The 20,904-nt window shown below is 40.1% G+C and overlaps 1 protein-coding gene across 5 annotated transcripts in view; it reads left to right on the forward strand.

Moving 5' to 3' along the window:
* The window catches only part of galnt13 (UDP-N-acetyl-alpha-D-galactosamine:polypeptide N-acetylgalactosaminyltransferase 13), a 118,567-nt gene that overhangs the window by 49,448 nt on the left and 48,215 nt on the right, over positions 1-20,904 (forward strand). For all 5 annotated transcript variants that reach the window (XM_042336499.1, XM_007889922.2, XM_007889923.2 and 2 more), the window contains exon 3: positions 9,683-9,851. In XM_042336499.1, coding sequence (XP_042192433.1) covers positions 9,683-9,851 — 169 coding nt within the window. The remainder of the gene's footprint in view (positions 1-9,682; positions 9,852-20,904) is intronic.

Consider the following 20,904-nt stretch of genomic DNA (forward strand, 5'->3'; position numbering starts at 1 on the left):
AATGGATGAAAGCGCTGTAGATTAAGAGGATGAACCCACATTGTAAATACGATGTAAATGATCCGTTTGTGGTAAGTTACCTTGTATAAACTTTAAAGTCAAGAAGTCCATTTTTAAGTTGAACATAGATTGGCATTTATACAGTATTTAGTAACTTTTATAAATCTTTACAAAAGTATTTAACTTTCCCAGCTTCGTTTCTTCAGCATTTCTTCTCTATTGTTTCCATTAAATTGGCAAGGACGATCCTTGCAGTTCTTCTTTTCTCTGAACATTACACAGAACGGCAAGAAGAAGATGACTTTTTAATCTAATTTCCCCCACCGTGCTGAGTTTCAGCACTTTGGGCCGTCCTCCCGACATGAAAGGCGCTCTATAAATTTAACTTTGTTGTTGTTGTTCCCAATCTCGGTTCTTTGCTTTCTAGGACCATGGTTTCTGAGAAAGAACAGTTTGAAAGTTGTAGTGAGAAGACATTGAAGTATGACTGGGAGATATCGAAAGCAGACAGCTGCCCTGGCGTATTCCTGTTCTAAACAATTCTTGTTTTGATTGAATGGAGTCTCACCACATAACTATAGCCAAGACTGAGGTGGATAGATTTTTTTTTGTTCGGTCAGGCCGACAAGGAACATGGGGGAAAGGCGAGTAATTGGAGTTGAGCTACACATTAACCATGATCTAATAGAATGGTGGAACAGGCTCAAGGGGCTAAATGGCCTACTGCTCTTCCTATGTTCCTAACCCCTTTTGTGCATCTCAAAGTAGTCAGCTCGGAGAGGTGTTGGAAAAGGGCTGGCAGAAGGTCATTCATCTGTGGAAATTGTTGAGACATTCCTAGCTGTCTGGGGCAGTGCATTTCCACACTGGCAACCCTCAGTATGAATAACTTCCTCATTAGATATTCTGCACAACAGCTCCATTTTTCTGTGTAAGTTTAAGCACTCCCTCCCTGGATGTACTGTGATGTCTCACGATGTTGTGTCATCGAGTTGGGAGCAATTTAGAAAACCAAAACAAAAAAGCACATTTATTTAAATCGATAGGCGGTATACACGGTACATAAATATTACAAATAATATTACCTTCAATGGAATGCACTTTGTGAAAAAAAATTGTTGAAAATGTCTTAGAAGTTGAATGCAAAATGAAATTTTAAACAGAACCAACCATAATGTGCTAGAGAATTGAAAGGATCCATGTAACCAAGAGAATACATACTATATGAAGATTGGCAACAGGTCTAAATTGCTTTCATCAGTGTTTCTTTATTCCAATAAAGCAATTGTTGGTATAATAACATTTCTGATGTTAATAGTTCGAACATATTGAAAATGAAACAAAAGTGTCACGGTGGTGCATTAAACCGGCAGCAATGAAATTGGGAAGCAAGTGAGTATTTATTAAAGAGAGTTGAATCTCATTTATAGATACTGATATTACACTGCTATTGCAGCACTTTCTCTGAGGACAGCAGAAGAGGCATTTATAGACAGCGGTGGAGCCCGGAGCATGATTCCTCACTGGAAAAAAGCTTTTTTATATAGGCTCGTTCCTGAAAAGAATATACTCTAAAAACATCATTGTCATGGCTACTGCGTGTTGACTCATCTTTAATAGTTTTGCATTTGGACAGAACACTTGTATTACTATCCATCTTTAAAGGGAGTTTCTTTCATCTGGTGTGCCTGGCCAACAGTCAGTCCCTCCGATAAAATCAATAATAATAATCCTTGCATTTGATATAGCGCTTTTCACTTCGGGAGGACGTCCCAAAGCGCTTCACAGAACACACTGTAAAGTAAATTGACTGCAAATCTAGTGCTCTAACCACTGAGCTACAGGACTCCACAAATTGGTCATCTACTTCAAAGGGCTGTGGTTACTAGCAAAATACTGTCACTACACTTACAGTATATCCTACTGTAATTTTGAGACGTCTTCCTGATGCCAAAGGCACTATGTCAAATGTAAGGGTAATGTATTATCTTTTTGACTGCACTTTTCGCCCATTTCCTACATAAAATGCAGGAGAAATTGAGCTACACAGATAAATCTGAGGCGGTTTTAACAGCAGTTGATTTGCACTATTGGAATGTAAGATGCTTGATGTTTCCACGAGTGATCAGTTGCAGTTTCTCTGACTTATTCTAGGCAGCTGGGTAACTAAATTATACGATATTACTGGAATACAATTTTTTTTGCAGTCCCTGGAAATATGCCAGAGGTTATTGTTTCCCCATCACTATACTGAAGATTTCATACAGCCCCATATTCATTCCGATATGCTATTTTTGAGGGAATTCTTCCTCTTTTTTTAAAAAAAGGCAAAATTTGACACCTCTTTGCATTATGTACGTCACTTTTTTTCCCTTTTGAGATGCGCCTAGTTTCAGATTTATAATTGAACGCTGTGGAGAATCCCAAAGCTCGTGGAGTCGTGTAGCTCAGTGGTTAGAGCACTCGCTTTGCAAGTGAGAGACCTGAGTTCAATTCCAGGCAGAGGGCCAAACCTCCAAAACCAAAAACAATAATAAAGTGGTCATTTTCAATCCACGACTGTTTGTGGGACATTGCTGTGCGCAATTGGCTGCCGCGTTCGCCCACAAATATACAGTCAATTCACTTTACAGTGTGTTCTGTGAAGCGCTTTGGGACGTCCTCCCGACCTGAAAAGCGCTATATCAAATGCAAGGATTATTATTGTTATTATATGGTTGAACATTGCATTCACGGCTTGTAGCTTGATGTTCCACTGCACCATTCTTTCCCAATATAATAATAGTCCATGAAGATGGACACGACGACCTTCAATTCAACAACACCAACTGCGCCCTTCGCGCTGGTGGCGTCCCAGAGCGCTGGATTCAGAAAGCATTCGGTGAAAAAACGTCGAAGATAGAGAGAATGTGGCATTATTTCCGAGTATTATTTTATTTTCATTATTATTCCTTGAATTATTTATTTTCCGAGTATTACTGCTCACCAGTGGAAGATCAGAACAATGCAAATAGCTGGAGACTTAAACATGCAAACAGGACAAAAGTTGAAGCTGTGGCTGATCAATTAATTTGTCCAGCAGTTGCCTGGTCAGCTTTTATTCAAATATATTTTAGCAACAGTTAGAAAAACAATTTAATTAGAGATTTCTAGGGGGCTTTAAGTGAAACAGATTGCTGAGTACAGTGATTTTTTTTTTCTTTTTAAAATAACCTGAGGATTGTGATAAATGCTAACTAAGTTTTAGCTTTTGTTGCAATTCACTTCTGAAGTTCACCCGACTTTTCAGCGGCACTTTGTCACACTGACCCAGCAAATTTTGCCATTCTGAAGAATCATTTTGAGAAGATGATTCAAGAAGCATCTATGTAGGAGATGAGCTTTACAGGTTCAATGGCCTCCCTGATGTTTCTAATTATGTATCTATTCATCTATGAAAGCTCCTGATTTATAATTTCGTTCCCTCTCTCATGTCTAGACTGCTGATCAATCTACAGACTGTGTGAACCAACTTGTTCTCTTCATGTCATAAACTCTCCCTCTGTTTTTATTTCAACTTGCATTAAAACATTTCTTACCTAGTCTATCCATTATTCTCAAATGAACTTGTACCAGTTAACTTCTCTTTGAAACGTACCACCGTGTATGGTTCGAAAGGTGAGAGCAATTTTTGAGAGTTATTTTCTTTGGGTGACAACTGGATTTACAGGCCAGGTTTGTGTCCAATTAAAAAAGGATGATTGGCTTCTTAATTGCAACTAATTGCTATAATGTTTAGCCACTAAAGCAGCAAATGATAGATTGAGTACGTACGTATACACTCGCAAACAAATTGGGGAGAATGGTTTGGTTTGTAATACATCAACCCATGTTTTCCCTTCCAATTCTCTTACCTCTGCTGAGGTTGCTAACCCGTGTTGGCATACGGTCCTCTGAACATCAGTCGCTATCCAGTACTTTGCCCAAAGAGCTATTTCTTTATTTGTGAACCTGGAGGATAAGTGTCCTGGAAGCTGTTCAGCTGGGAGTGGTGTGTGTGTGTGTGTGTGCACAAAACCATCAGAGCTCAACTTAACACTGATGGCCACATGCACACTTCAGCTGAGCTACTGGACAATGATCTGGAGTAAGAATGGGGCGAAATAGTTCTCCTCCCTCGTCCATTGGTACTGATGCTAATTGGTACTGATGCATCCGTGTTGCAACTAGAATGAGATCAGCAATGCCAAAACATAGAATTACATAGACTGTATGTACATCACTGAAATGGGCAATTCAACCTAACTAATGTTCATACCACTGTTTATATTCCTCCACTCCTCCTAAACCTCTCTCAAATTCTCTTTATTTCCCTTTCCCTGAATATATTCATTATATTTCCTCTTAAATGTGTTTATGCTTTCTGTTTCAACTATAGCTTCCAGTACTGTGTTCCACACTCCCTTTCAAGATTTGCTACTGCCTCTCTGATGTTTATGCCCCTTGTTTTGGACTCACCAACAAGTGGTAACGGCCAATGTCCACTTTATCAATTGTTCTTATAATTTTAAACACCTCTATTCAGTCCACTCTCAATAGTCTTCTCCAGAGAGAAAGAAAAAGCTCTAACTTGTCCAGTCTTTCTTGATAGTTGTGTCCACAGGCTAGGGATTAAACTAGAACCTTTCTCACTGTGTTTTCCCACCCTCTGGAACTCCATCCCGCAATCGCTCCACCTCGCCCTCTCCCTTGCTTCCTCAGGACCCTCCTCTTTGACCGTGCCTTCGGTCTCCCTCCTCCTCCACCCTCCCCAATCCCGACCCTCAGCTTGGGTCCGAAATGTTTGATTGTCCAGCTCCTTGGGACATCCTCCTGACGTGAAAGGCGCTGTACAAATGTAATTTTGTTGATGTTTCAGTTTTACAGTAGATTGTGCCGTTACACTCAGTTTGTATTACACACGGGATATAGAATATCTGAAATGACAATTTAAGTTTAGTATTTTGGCTCAGAACATTGGTTTATCAGTGTCGTGACCTCAGGGCTCGAGGACACAGCTTCACACTAGCCACTTCACAAGTTTCCAATGGCAGTCGGACTTTGTGGGGAAGGTGAAAAAAGACAGATGAGACATTTTTCCTAGGGAAGGGAGAACATTTTGGCCAAAATGTTGTACATATTCTGCTGTTAGTTAGCACAGCCCAACTGTGGTGTCATTAAACCAATTATGTGGAGGGATAAGAACTCGGAACAGAAGGAAAGGACAAAGAAGTCACATGCGTTTTGCCCACAAAATAGTAAATTCAGTATATTCTGTAAAGTGCTTTGAGATCTCTCAACGACGTGATAAGACGCTATATTATTATTGTTCTCTATGATTAAGATGCTCAGGCTTTGAGGTGTCTGGTATTGCAGGACAATAGTCATTTGTTCAATAGTTTAATTGGCCTCTTGACATTTGCTCACTTACCTGTTTCTGTAAGGTTTATGGTCCACTGGAAATGTGTTGCTGGGCAACCACGGAAAGGCAGCTGCAGTTCAGCTAATGAGATAGAAAATCACAGTCAGACAGTTTGTTTCCCTCAGGAAATCTGCTCGACGTGGGTACTTTAAGTTACTATTGTTGGTTTGAACTATAAATGTCTGTTGTACATTTTGCTGTTTCGTGGTACAGCATTGGGTTAAACTCCTGTCACGTATCTCATATTTGTCCTTCTTCAAATTATCTTTTTTTCTCGCGAAGGAATCTGTGACTCATAACGATGTGAAGAGAAAAAAAGAAACTGTCTTTTGGATCAGGTGCTTCCTTTCTGTTTCCACAAGCGTACGTGTATATTGATCGACTGCTTTGAAAAGGAGTCTGATGAATGACAATCTAAAAATGGGATTGAAGGTCAACAGACATCTGATCAAATAACCTGTGGTGCAATTGCTGCCCACTGGGAAGTGTGGATATGTCTTCTGTCCAATGAACCTGCTTATTGCTTGAATGATGCAGATTAGAACGTTAGACTGACGTCCTTCTGGCATAAAAGGCGCTCGACAAATGCAAGTCCCTGTTGTTTATTTCATTCAGGAGACTAAATGCGTACAGGAGGGTCCATGGCATTGCAGGTTATACTGGGGCCTTTGGAAGAAAAGGGCTGTGTGGATTTGAATGGCCTTGTCTCAGGCCATGGATTCCTATGGAATTATTAGGCTGCTTAGGGAACATCCGATGAGTTTTTAGACTTTGATGAAAGAGTTTGGGAATAATTCAATCCATGGTTCCAGCATGAGATTTAACCTAATACTGCAGAGCCTGACATACCTTTGGTTTGAGCCTTTAGTTACCTATTCATCAGAAAATAACTTTATTTGGGCCGACAGTCTCTTAATGGGGTAGGAATTTGGCTTCCGACCAACTCATGTTTTCTTGGTATTTATTTTATCTCTGTGGGAGAGTCTGATTTGACTTGCCTTCTGATGCACGGTTGCTTTCCATTTTCTTTGGTTACACAGTGCAATTCAATTGAACTACTTCAATAATAATTGTGCTGTTTGCTTCACTATCAGTAGCTGTTCTGTAGTAGCTCTACACGTAAAATGAAAAAGCCATGTTCTCCAGTTAAGAACCTCTACAGAGTCTTAGAGTTACAAGTCCTGATGCTGTTCGATGACTTGAAACAGGTGGCCACGGCACATTAATTTTACACTGTCTGCAGTTTTCCATCACTCTCCCGGCTGAAGAGGATCTAAGTGCACGGGCGACACTCCATGTGGAGAGCAGTTTAACATTTAAAAGACAAGTATCCACACTTGCTTACTGCTTTGTATTATCATGCTCAATAGAGTTGCAAAGCATTGGCCTTTTCTACATCTGATTTGTGCATTGTTCTGAAGCAGATATAGTGATTTCCAGCAAGTCTTCATCTCTGACTCTTGTCACTGTGATTTTACTTGAATTGTTAATTCACTTCATATGCAAATCCCGTCTTTAGATCAATTGTAATCTCATCAAAAACTGAAGGATGTTTTACTGTATTGGGAAATGCTGTATAAAACCCATCAAAGTCAAGGGCCCTAGCTCTGCTCCCAATTTAGAGTCTCTCCTTCCCTCATCTTGCCTCTTACTCTATTCATGTGACATTCTCCATTTCCCATACTTTACATTACGGGAACTCTCTGGGCGAGATTCACAAACCGAATTAATGTAAGTGTTTGCTGTCTGTCTGTATAATAGGAACTGGCCCAATCTAATTGCACATAGGGGCTCTTACAGCCAGCAGACAGAACATCCCATCAGTCCAGCACGGATTTTAATCCAGATCCCAGATGGGAAAGGTCAATAAAATAATCGATGATATCTTTATCCATTGCTTTGCTCCACGTCTGTTGCATTGTGCACCAACCCTAGCTTTTAGAAAGCAGTGCCCAAATACAAACTGCATACACTTTGGCACTCAATCAATGACTGGATGGAGTTACAGATGGTGGGGACAGAGTGGCTGAAGGTCCGCCTGCCAATGGTGGGGTGGGCGAGACTGGGGGACTTGAAGCAGGCTGGAGCTCGCTGAGAGGAGGGAGGCAGCAGGTTGATAGGGGGTTAGGAGGTCACAGAAGTAGGGGGGAGCAAGACCATGGAGGGTTTTGAAGGTGAGGATCAGGACCTCGAACTGTATCCTCTGTGTGATGGGAAGCCAGTGGAGTTGGGTGAGGATGGGGGTGATAGGGTCTCGGAGCCTGATGCGGTAGAGGACACGGGCTGCAGAGTTCTGGATGATCTGTAACCCATGGAGGGAGGAGTTGGGGAGGCCGACAAGCAGGGAGTTTGCGAAGTCGAGCCTGGATGTTATGAATGCATGTATGAGGGGCTTGACGGCCTGCGGTGTGAGACAGTGGTGGAGCCAGGCGATGTTGCGGAGGTGGGGGAAGGCAGAGCGGGTCATGGCACGGATGTGGGGTAGAAAGGACAGTTACCTTTCTGTGTAATAACACAAATGATTGCATTGCTTAGCTGTCTTATGTTAACTGTTCCATATAATAAGACAATCATTGCTTTTTTTTGTTGTATTGCATTAACAAAAAAAATCCAATTCATGGTAGAATGGCATTAATTGATATTAAATACCTGTATGCTTTTATTGATATTTGGAAAATAAATACTGGTATCCAGTTCCATAAGTCAATAATGTACAATAACCAAACGATACTGCCTTTACACTGCTAGAAATTAAACTGCTTTGCCCCCAGGCAGTCGAATGATGTGGAACTGGAAGCCCGATTAATATTTCTTGCTCTACATTACTTTGAATCTAGGCTGAATAAACTGCATACGTGTGATCAGGGCATTCTAGCGCATTTACAACACCCAGAAAATGGGTGTTTTGTTCTTTAGTGTTCACGAAGAGCTGGGCAGCAGTCCATTTACAGGGTCCAAGAAACTCTTTAACAAGAGGACATGGAGCGAGCCGGTGCTATTTGCACCTGTTTCCTTTTATACTGCTTATACTGCATTAGCACTGCTCATGAATGCACTGCCGTCAGATTCAGTAGTGTTAAGACAAGAGCCCCAGCAGTGAGTGAATCCTGGGACGGTACCCAGCGCGAAGGACGCTATATAAATGCTTGTTCTTGTTGTTGATATCCCCACTTACCCTGCACTTTTGGCAGTCTGTCGAATGTTTGGTGGTTGATGTGCAACAACAAATTACATTTACACAGCTCCTTTCATGTCGGGAGGACGTCCCAAGGCACTGGACAGTCAGGAATTTGGACCCGAGCTGGGGGTAGGAGGTTGGTCGAAGGTGCGATCGAAAAGGAGGGTCAATGAAGGCATGAACCATATAATAAATCGGATCTAGTGCTGCGACTAAGGTTCACGTAATACTTTTCCAAATGCACTGTGAAATGAATGTTTAAACCATTTCAGTGTAATTCCCAAGGGGATAATTGCCATTGTGAGGGAATTTCTTTCATCTGTACTAAATAGACGAACGAATAGTCAGAAGCACTTTGGACAAAATTGTGTTTGCAGTCATATTTGCAGAATAATTGTTCAGAATGAATGCATTATGGATTTCAGCATGGGAGTTCTGATTTGCCATGGGGGAAGAAGTGATCTGATAATGTTTCGATTTAGATGGGATTACACAAACAATATATCAAAATGCAAGCATAAAATCTGAAAGGATTAACATCCATAAAATATTTAAATAGAATGAGGGGTTGGATGATATGCACAAGCAGAATGATTGGTTTCTTGTTTGTAATATTACACATTCTAATTAGAAGTAGACAAAAGGTTTTATGTTATATGCCCCATAAAGTCAATGAAGTAATTTTGAATTAGGCCATTTCAATTTACTTCCCTACAACTGCATTGGATCACTTTAAATTTCGGTAGTTCTTTAATAAATAAAATGACAATTGTGTCCTGTGAGGCTATATATTTCTTAATTGGTGTAATTGTACAACCCGTGTGTAGTGATGAAAATACGCTTTACATTTTATGGGGGTGAAGCGATTGGAATAGAATGTGGGTGTGCTGTACCAAAATAAATATCTGTTCTAAGAGCTCTGAGGTCGCTACCCTGCATGGAGGGCGCTGTGCAAGTTGTTGTCGTCGTCGTCGTGTGTTTAATAATTGGTATTTTTAACTAATATTAAAAAAAGAAGCTTGTGCATGTTTGAATTCAGTGTTGCATTTCTTTTTCTCTTTTAGCTGTTATATCCAGAGCGCAGGAAGGCCCAGGTGAGATGGGAAAAGCAGTCGTCATTCCTAAAGACGATCAGGAGAAGATGAAGGACTTGTTTAAAATCAACCAGTTCAATCTCATGGCTAGTGACATGATTGCCCTCAATAGAACTCTGCCGGATGTGAGATTAGAAGGGTGAGTCTTGACTTGTTCCAGTTGTTACGCAACACAAAGGCTATGGCCAACAGAAGCATTTGCTGATGAATGTGACACGGTGGCAAATGCAGGGGAGGTAGATGACAGCGGGAAAGAATATGTGGCCTATTTAAGTAAATGGGCAAGGAACGGCAGGCAGATTTGGAAGTTGTTGAGTATAAAGTAATGCGCACAGGAATAGAAAACATTTACACAAAGGTGAATTCATTAGCAGGAGTCTGGAAGAGAAACGGTTTAAATTATCGATCATTTAATGAAAGTTTGTGGTCAATAGGAAGCTGTTACGAACAAGGCTAATCAAATACGTGGGTGCATCTCAAGGGCATGTGAGTTTACATTGATTATTCTAAGGCAGTGCAGGTCACTTGTGAAGCTGGAGTTGAATTCTCATGCCCAGGATTGGCATCCCACTCGCAGAAGGTTAGTGTGGATTGGAGGAAGCTCAACAAAGCCAAACATGGATGATTCTAGGAATTGTGACTGTTAGTGTGAACTTGCTTTCATTGTCAAAAAATAAGTTTGAGGTGATAGATGATACAGGTACATACAATAATTATATAGTCATTTGGCCTAACTAGTCCACGGATAGTGTGTTTACACCACATGAACCTCCTCACTCATACTCCTCTATTCCCTTCTCCCTCATCTATACTATATCCTAGAATCTCTCAACTGGGTTGCTGATGCCTTGGCTATATAGAGATAAAGAATTAGTCTCCCACTGTACTTCTGGAATTTCAATGTCAAGTCTTCTGAATCTCCAGTGTTTCTCACTGAATTAATTGATGTTTAAAATATGGAGGAAACTCAAAAACAAAAAAATCTCCTCTTGAAATAAAAAAAGCCTTGAGTATGGTCAATTAATGCTGGACGTTTGAGGGAATTAATTAAAAAGAGAACTTGGAGAAACAGGTACATACATAAGATTAGGCACTCGGTCTCATTAGCTGAACAAGGTCCTTATTGTACTTGCAAAAACAAGAGTTAAAAAGTGGAACTGATTTGAACAGTTTAAGTGTGCTACATTTCCATATTTTTCCGTATTGATAAATCTTACATTGCTTATTAAGTGCACGGTGAAACAGCCATTTACTGGTGGTCAGCGTGTGACCGGTTTGCCAGGAAATGCTACCCTTGGATCAGCATTTCTACAAATTAAAAAATGAGCAATTTGCAGTCTTTGAACGGTAACCTAATCTAATCATTAAATCTCAACCAAACCGGAAAGTGCTTGCCTGAAAATGATTTATGCAAACGTGGTTAGTCTCCTGAAACGTGCTGTTTTGAGGTAAAATGTGATTGACTGTATTTAGTAGGCTGATAGCTGGGAATATAACATTATTCCACCAGGATTGTATATTTAAATGGAATTTTTTTAAAAAAGGGGACAAATTTAAAAGCTGCAATTCTGATCCAACACTGAAATGCAGGAAATCTACATCAGTGCAATTATAGATCTGACAAATAAACATGAAACATGTTTCAGCTTGTATTTTTCTCCTTCAAATGTTGATTGACCTGCTGTGGATTTCCAGCATTTCCTTGGTGATATGTTAAATTATTTTATCTTTAAATGTTTGATGAAAATCAAGAATCTTAGGAATAGATAAAAGGCTGAGGTAATTACTACATTAGAATTCCATGCCTAGATTACTATGTTAATGTAGTATAGCACATTAATAATCCTTGAAGTTGATTTAGTGCTTTATTACACCATCAGAATGTCTCTTAGCTATTCACAGGATTTACTGCAACAGTGTAGTCCATAACTCTGTCTGTCCAGTGCCTTGGGACATCCGCCTGATGAGAAAGGCGCTTTACAAATGTAATTTTGTTGTTGTAATCTCTGTATTTGTAGGCAGATAATTTGCACACAGCAATGTTAATAGTAATAATAATCCTTGCATTTGATATAGAGCTTTTTCACATCTTCTAGACGTTTCAAAGCTCTTCACAGAATAGTCTGTAAAGTGAATTGACTGTACATTTGTGGGCACAGTTCCACAAACAACTATGAAATGAAGGACTACTTTAATCTGTGAAACTGTTAGCCAGGACACAAGGAGATGTTCCCTTCTCTTTTTAACAAGTTCCATGGGATCTTTAACCTCCACCTGAACAGACAGACAAGACCTCATGTTAACATCTCCTCTGAAGGACACCACCGAGGCCAATGCATCACTCACCTTGAACTGCACTGCAGTGTCAGTATAGGACTGTGAGCTCAAAGTCCTGAAGTGGGATTTAAACTAGCAACTTTCTGGGATCAAGTTGAGCCTATTATTGAATTAAAGCACAAAGTCTATTTTGCGTCCAGTCTAATCTAAAGCTAATCTGATTAGCTTCATGAAGATTGGACTGTTGGATATCTATTAAGCATTGAATAGACATTATTCAATATTATATTATTGTTAATAGAGCAATGCCTTCACTCTTTAAACAAAAATGGCTGCTTCATAAACTGTTTTAGTTTAAGAGAGAATCATTGCTAATATCACTTGGAGTTTGCATGGCTTTGATCCGTTTGATCCCTGGATGAGAGGAGAATTGCCTTGTGTCAAATAATTGCTGTTGAGCTAAAATAAATTAAAATTTATCTCTATGTGTCATTGCGTTTGATATGTCAATGATTAAAAGAGAAAACGCATCCTTTCTCCCAGGGAAATTGTTTCCTGGCTAAATGCTGAATGGCAAGCCCCAGGCAAAGCTGTCAGCATTTTGACGTTCTGTGAAAAATCCTCGTCGGCTCATGAATTTTTAGCGACGTACCAGCCATTCCCTTGCTCAGAAAAATTTATATAGACGTAGAGGGATATCACATGCATTACATTAGCCTTTTTCAGCAGTCTAGACAGTCATTACTGATGATGGTAGCTGTTTGCTGATGGATCTGATTCAGACCTATTAAGAAAATCATGATTCAGTGAATGTCTAAAGCAAGACTTGGAAACGTCTGTGAAATGGGTGGATGTTTAAGTTCCTGTGGTGCCTGGAACCATTTTTTNGTGTGAATTTTCTCTTCTCATTTTCTCACCTGTTATTTCTGAAGACAGACAGTGTTCTCCAGGCACCAACTGCTCTCCACAAACACGCTCTACTCTTCTTATGTGGCCTTGAACAGTGAGTGTATGCAGGACTATAAGAGGCCACCACAGCCAAGCCTGATCCTGTGCTCGTCTGACATTCACATATGTCTCTCACACACACACAACACACAGTCACTACACTTTACAGTAGATCCTGTGAAGCACTTTGAGACAGCGTGATAAGGCGCTGTATAGGAACATAGGAACACTACCTGTCTAAGCTGACTGCTTTGAGATGCTTAAAAGCGGTTATGAACATAGGAACAGGGGTAGACCATTCAGCCCCTTGAGCCTGTTCCGCCATTTTATTAGATCACGGCTGATCTGTACCTCAACTCCAATTACCCATCTTTGCCCCATATCCCTTGATAACCTTATCTACCAAAAATCTAGGTAACTCTTGAAAATTTGATCGGATCAAATGCAACTATTACTATTATTAGGTGTACTTTCTGACCGGTGTTCCTGGATAACAGAAAGGAGAGCAGGAGTCCTGATTGAATTTTCGCTACTTAGCCTGAGAGCACTAAAGCCATTTGTACCTACTTAAAAGCAAAATGGCTAATTGCAGTCTGTTCAGGGCTTAAACTGTGAGCTTAATTTGTCTCGCAAGTTCTCTTTGTGCAGCCAAGCAGATTCTTATTTCCTCTTCAATAAAATAGGAGGGAGCTGCCTGGAATGGTTGTGAACTTGGTTCCACTCTGGACTAAAAAGGAAACTGTCCTCTTGCCTTTATCAGCTTTCAGCCTTTGCAATTAGCCAGTGTGTGCTCCTCTTTAACCCAGTTAGTACGTCAAAACCGATTTACGGTTATCGCTAGTTAGACCCCAATGAGAACATTAACATTTAGTAACAATGAGTATACACACCACAGTGAACCCCATAAAGTTAGTTTGCAGAATCCATAAATTCATCAATCCATTAATCAATGAAAGATATATGTGATATAAAAGTATATCATGGCCGACATTTTGACTTCACCATGGGGGAAATAACTGCAAATGAACCTATTCGCCTTTCTTTGTGGTACAGTACATCAGAATACTAAGTCTCTGTCACTCCCCAATCATTGTCAGTAACTACCCCATTTTTTTTACAACGCATCAGAATTTGTGTCATTTAGTCCAAATTAAAATGAAACTGATTGAAAAACGCATTCAATTGTTACCAAAGCAGGAATTGACATCTGCTGAGAATAGTGAAATTGTCCTGTCATGTTCCACAGTTGAAAATCAGGTACGAGTGAACTGAAGGGTTCTCAGATGAGTTTTGTCAGAAGCGAATTTATAAAGTCGAGTGGAATGCACTAATTAAAGGAATGGAGGGTGATTGGCACAAGGCTTCGCTAACTAACATTACAGTCAGGATGTTGACAGCAGCACTATACATACGGTAAGTTGCTGAGCTCAGTACTGCTGATGAAAGCATCACAAACCCAGACTTCGTGATTATGCAGATTATATAGAAGATAATGAGTGACTGTGCTTTAAACGTTTCCATGTGAGCTGACCGTTAGAGACTGATTACAAAGGGGAAATAATTATCACATTACACTAATAAATTAGTGATTGTCATTAATAGTCGGTTCCAGCATTCATTTTAAAATAATGTTGAAACTGATTTGGCTTTTTTTATTATTTATTCTCAGTTAATTAATTTTAGTAATGACTTTTATAACAATTTGGATCATTTTAATATTCCATATTATGAATATGCTGCTGCATCTCTCTCTCTCCAGAGATGAATTATCTCGAAGCTGCGCAAAATAGGAATTGAATATTATTGTTCAATTGTTGGGCCATCCAAGGCGAATACTGCTCAGTTTAGCAGTGTGTCATTTGATCTTTTAAGGTCAGTTTGAAGCAATTAGAAAAAATGTATTCCAGTTTACTATCCAACTCTATTATAATAATAATCCTTGCATTTGATATCGCACCTTATCACGTCATTGATACGTCTCAAAGCGCTTCACAGAATATACCTTAAAGTGAATTAACTGTATTTTGTGGGCGAAACGCGGCAGCCAATTGCACACAGCAGCGTCCCACAAACAGTCGTGGATTGAGTGACCATGGCAATAAGAGCTTTGCTTGCTGCTTCAAGTCTGTACAATAACTCAGTTGTGAAATGGTCACTGTTGCTGCATTTAATTAGAACCAATTTTCTTTTCTGAAACGACTTCAGTCTCCCTGTGTAGAGGGTTTGCCAAACATACTTTCTTTATTATGTGGCACAACTCTCTGGGTTCCAGCTTGATTAAGGAGGACGCAGATTGGCTGCGTATTCAATCGAATCTTTTTCACCACAAAAAATTACGCTTAACCTTTACCAGAAGCTGTGAAAGTAATTTGAATGGAAGCGAAATTCCAACTTTCATTGCAAACATTTCACTTTAGCCACGCACACCTGGATTCAATAAACCTGTTGTTCCATTAGAGGAACACCCTATTCAAATCTGAAATGTTGCTGCTACAATAAATGCGGAGAGCAGTGTTATTTGATGAAATTGCACCACACAATTGGGTCAGAATAAAAATATTATATCGCAGAGATCCTCAGTGCATTGGTTTCATCTGCCTTGGGATTATTCTTAGAACAGAGGAGATCACAAGCTTTGCTTCAATATCACATGGATTTGCAATGGGAAGTTGGGTCTCCAGCCATTAACTTTGGCAGAATTTTTTTTCTCTCCACTGACTCTGCCATAAGCAACATGATGGGTTGCATAATTAATGCATTGCCCTTCTGCTCCGTGCTCCTGGAGGGAGCCATCTTAAACATTTGTGCTGCAGGTTTTTGACTCATCTCGCAGTTAATAGTGGATCTCGGTCTTTCTATTGCTACACTTTAAATTTCAGTCGCACAGTTCGGTCGATTCTGCCGTCATCCAAGCAGATAATCGATGAAACACAATTAGTTGTCATGATAAATTAGTTCTGTGCTCCAGTTTGATTTCTATTTTTTTCTTAAGATGAATTTCATCTTTAATAAAAATAACATTGAAAATAAATTTGAATAACCACCTATCCTATACAAATGAAAGCACATTGAATCATCGCACTGGAAACGCAGCCCTTACATTTTTTTTCATAAATTAATTGCTCAGCGGGCTAAAAATGTAATCCAAACTTAAATTGTTTTAAATAAGCATTTATTGATATTGCTTCCAATATAAAAAGACCGATTGTCAATGCATATCAACCAACATTAATCCTTTGGTGGGGGTTAATGACATTCAATATAGAAATCTGGGAAATAATGTAATACTGAGTCAAATGGGTTGTTTTATGGGACATTTATTATATTCACTCGTTTGACGATTTTTGGGGGATAAAATGATAGTTAACAACCCACTTGTCTTGAATATTACTGGTGTATTAGTGGGCAAAAAGGATTTAAGAGCATTGGAGAGTGAAACAAACGATTTCTTCAGACTCCGTAAGACCGTCTCTGTTCAGTCAGACATTTTATTTTACTAAAATGGTTAGTTAAACAAAGCTGTTTTGCCCTATTACCTTGTAATTCTTAGTAAATAGATGATAATGTTGTATTAACTGTTGCTTTGATTCAAAGTGATTTAGTCCATCTGTTTGTAAGACTGCTGTGATCTTACTTGCTAACTAATCTCAATCAGGTATGTAACTGAATTTAGCTGAATTTATGAAGCAATGAAACTATTCAAGAAACTAATTACCATTAGCCCAAATAACAATGTTCTGACCAATTCAGATTGTGATTTTAAATAGAGCAAAGGATGTGTAATGAAGGAAAATGTCTAAAATTAATTATATAAAGGAATTTATGCATTTACGACACCTATCGCGTTCAATAATATATGATCCCATCTACAGATGGTTAGGTCTACATCAGTACTCAGCATTATACTATCTTGCTCTCTAAGATTAGTGGAAATACCAGCCTGTTCTCAATGACCCTTCCTGCAAAAGATTGATTGTGGAGTGAGTTTTACCAAATCCACCTGTCATAACTGAGCTCAACTCCATCAGTTAGGAACTAGGTGATTCACCGCCTAGATTTTTTCTCTCTCTCTATAAATATCTCTCCCCAGTTTTCACCACATGGTGCTAACTGTGTTTCTGAGCAGTTTTCCACCTGAAGCTGTCTATGCACACAATTTCAATGTTGTTATCTCCTGCATTTTTCTTTCCGGTAATTGTGGAAGCCTTGACAATTGGTACCTTTATATTCAAAGGTTAAATCCTGCTTGTGTGCATATAATTCTTTACAAAGCAGCTGATACTCTTGAGGGTATAATTCCATTCTACGATACAGGAAATGCCATTTGTGATTTGTTTGCAGAGCTCTGTGTTGCTTCAGTAGCTTTGCTTTGTTTATTCTAGAGTTGAATTGTCATTATCCCTCTCGCAACTGGAAAAACAAGTCAGAAAGTTGGCTTTTATCAACTGTGATAAACAGTACAGTAACAGTCACCTCTTCTTGGTTATTTTGCCCACAAAATAATGTGAATCCACATTCCACTATATTCCGTGAAGCACTTTGAGAAGTCTTGAAGACATGATATGGCGTTATATCAAATGCAAGGATTATAATTATTATTACAACTGAACTTGTACAGATATACGGACACATGAATGAAATAGCATCAGTGATCTCTTCTAACATTGCTTTGTTGTATATCAACATGGAACGTGAACCCAACGGGGCCCAATTCCTTTCTGAGCTGCAATAATGTTTCATTGTGGTCGGGAAATCATCTACAATGAAAGTTGGAATTTTGCTATTGTGTGCAAATGATCGCCCGAATTCTGATGTATAAATTATATTTGATATGCAGAAGTAATTTCAAAGCAACCAAGCAACCAAACAAATCTTATGTGGTTCCTTGATCAATATTCAAACAAGCATGTGCAGCCACAGTTACGTTTGTTGCAGCTTCCGCTTTGATTGCACATATTAATCATTCAACCATCTGCCCTGAATAGGTCTTGTTCGATTTGTCTCCATGTGGAGCAGGTCTGAGTACTTGCCTTCTGTTTGTCAGTCACCCATGAGGAAATGAGAAAATCAGGTATCCAGATCAGCCGGGGCTAAAATAAAACTTGAGTCACTGAGAGACATGCTCTGCATTGTATTCCTTGGGGCTTGACGATGAGGCACAATTTGTTGTGAGAAGTTCATTTAGTTTGAGAATGACATTCATCCATCCTCTCTGTAGAGATCAGGCATCTATATCCATCGAGTTACCATTGAAATCTCTCAGCTCCATTAGTCAGAACACTAGAATCTTCACTCTCAGTAAAGCTTCCCTTTTGTCGAGCTCTGATGGCACTTGACACTGTATACAGCATAATGCCTAACACTCCTGCCCCTCAAGCAAATGTGTCCAAGATAAATAGCATATGTGGATCATTGGTAGCTCTGAGGGAGACAAAACACTAAAGATCAATTAGAAGTTGTGAACTAATTTAAAAGTATGTTGATGTGGAAATCCATTTCCTGTAAACCCCTTTACACTATAGGGAGGTACAGACTCCAGTTTTTGAGTCCTCTTCCGCGAACATCAACTAAATAGGACTTTGAATCTATGCCTCGTACCCACTCCCCATGGGACTACGGATGTTCACCGTTCTGAGCTTAGCTCTCAAGGTACATTGATACTGATGTCCTGTCCTACAAGCTAATTATCCTTGGTGCTCAATACAAAGTAGTAAATAAATTGGCTGGGTCGAGCATAGCAAGATGATTTTCTCTCCAGTGATTGGAGCCATGGGGAGACGGGGGAACATGAAGTCAGAGTAGGGTTGAGTTTAACCTTAGAGGTGGGAGGGTATGGATACACAGCGGGATTGTTGACTCCTTTTGGTGGGGGGAGGGATGTGGTGAGAGCAGAAAGTAGTTATGCCTCTGAGTCAGAAGGTTGTGGGGTTCAAGCCCCACTTCAGGACACAACAACAACAAGATTTCATTTATAGAGCGCCTTTCACGTCGGGAGGACGTCCCAAGGCGCTGGACAGTTGGGTCGGGACCCGAGCATTGGGGGGAAATGGTCAGGGTGAGGGGAGGGAAGGGAGGGAGCGAGGAGGGGGGAAATGGTCAGGGTGAGGGGAGGGAAGGGAGGGAGCGAGGAGGGGGTAGAGAGTCGAGAGGGGAGCTGAAGGCTTGGTTGAAGAGAAAGGTCTTGAGACCGGCCTTGAAGGAGGAAAGGGAGGAAGCGGTGAAGGCACTGGGGGATGGAGTTCCAGAGCCTCGGGCCTGAGAGGCTGAAGGCCACCGATGGTAGGGCGGTTGGGGCGGGGGATGTGGAGCAGACCGGAGCCAGAGGAACGGAGGGTACAGGCAGGAAAGTAGGGGTATAGTAGGTTGGAGAGGTAGGAGGGAGCGAGGCCGGGAATGGCCTTGTAGGTGAGGATGAGGATCTTGAATTCGATCCTCTGGGGAATGGGGAGCCAATGGAGGCGAGCGAGGGTGAGGACGGGAGTGATGTGGTCGTGACACAATAGACTTGGCCAGTCTAAGCTGACACTCTAACGCAGTGTTGCATTGTCGGAGGTGCTATTTTACAGATGAGATGTTTATCCGAGATCCCGTCTGCCTATTCAGGTGGACGTTAAAGATCCCAGATCCCAATTCGAAAAGGAAACAAAGTTTCTACCAGTGTCCAGGCCAAGAAATCCCTTAAAATAAAATTGGTCAGTCACTCCATGGCTGGTTGTGTGACACTGCTGTGCTCAAACTGGCTGCCACATTTCGCCCACAAAAAAATACAGTCAATCCACTTTACATCATATCCTGTGAAGCACTTTGAGACATCTCAACGACGTGATAAGGTGCTATATCAAATGCAAGGATCTCACTTGAAATCACTGTAATTTAGACCCTCGTCTATCCTCCACCACTGCATGTTTATATAGCACACTGTATTGGTTGTACAGGGTGTCCAAAAAGTTGTGATGTTACCCTATTATCTAAAAAAAATCATCATTTCTTTAACACTTATTAGACCTTGTAGTGGTATCACAACTTTTTGGTCACCCAGTAGTTAAGGCATTGGGTAAAGTTTATAGCGTTGGCTATAGTTTATGATACTGGCTATACTGTACAGTTGGAAAAGGAGGTTATTTTTATACTGTCTCAAGAATAAATTCCATATTTGGTGTGCAGAGGGAGTATTCTGATCCATCATAGCCTATCCATTTTTCATGCTGTTTACAGTAGCCATGACCTTACCAAAGTGAAGAGTCATTTCCAGTCCAAACTGATTTAAAACTGCTGGAACTCATTTCATTTGTGACCCTGAAGATGTATCAAAAAGAGAAAGCATATGTCCCCACTAGATTGAAGGCTAAACTATAGCAGTGAAACGGTATTGAAAAAGAGTTACTCGTAACCCTAAGTGTTGTCTGTCTCTACAACAACAATTTGCACTTTTATAGCATGTTTCACATCTCAAGGTGCTTTCACAAATAGAGCCCGAGCTGGGGAATTGTGGTTAAAATGGCTGTCCAAGAGACAGAGTTTTAGAAAATAGCTCAAGCAGCTATTAAGCTTTAAGAAAAAAATTGAATTTGTACTTTAGTGTACTTTATCCTAACGGCTGATTGGTTCGGTCAGTTTTATGTACACAGCAACTTGCAGTTATAAAGCTCCCTTCACGCTGGGTAGCGTCCTGGAACGCACACTAAAGATTATTTTATTGTGCATAATCTTTGGCGTGATTTTGAATGTGTAGTTTTTACAATATTTTTAATAAGAGCAGTTTGTAATGAGATTGATTTTATTTTCTAAGCAATCAATTCAACACATTGACTGTAGGTTAGGGGAACTAGCACGAGGTTTGTGAGGATACGGATCATAATTTATACAGTTCATCGGTCTATCTGAACAGGCAAACAGGACTTGGGTTTAGCATCTCATCCGAAGGATAGAACCTCCAACAATGCACACACCCTAAACACTGCATTGCA

The sequence above is a fragment of the Callorhinchus milii genome, unplaced genomic scaffold (assembly GCF_018977255.1).
Source record: "Callorhinchus milii isolate IMCB2004 unplaced genomic scaffold, IMCB_Cmil_1.0 Scaffold6, whole genome shotgun sequence".
NCBI classification, from domain to species: domain Eukaryota; kingdom Metazoa; phylum Chordata; class Chondrichthyes; order Chimaeriformes; family Callorhinchidae; genus Callorhinchus; species Callorhinchus milii.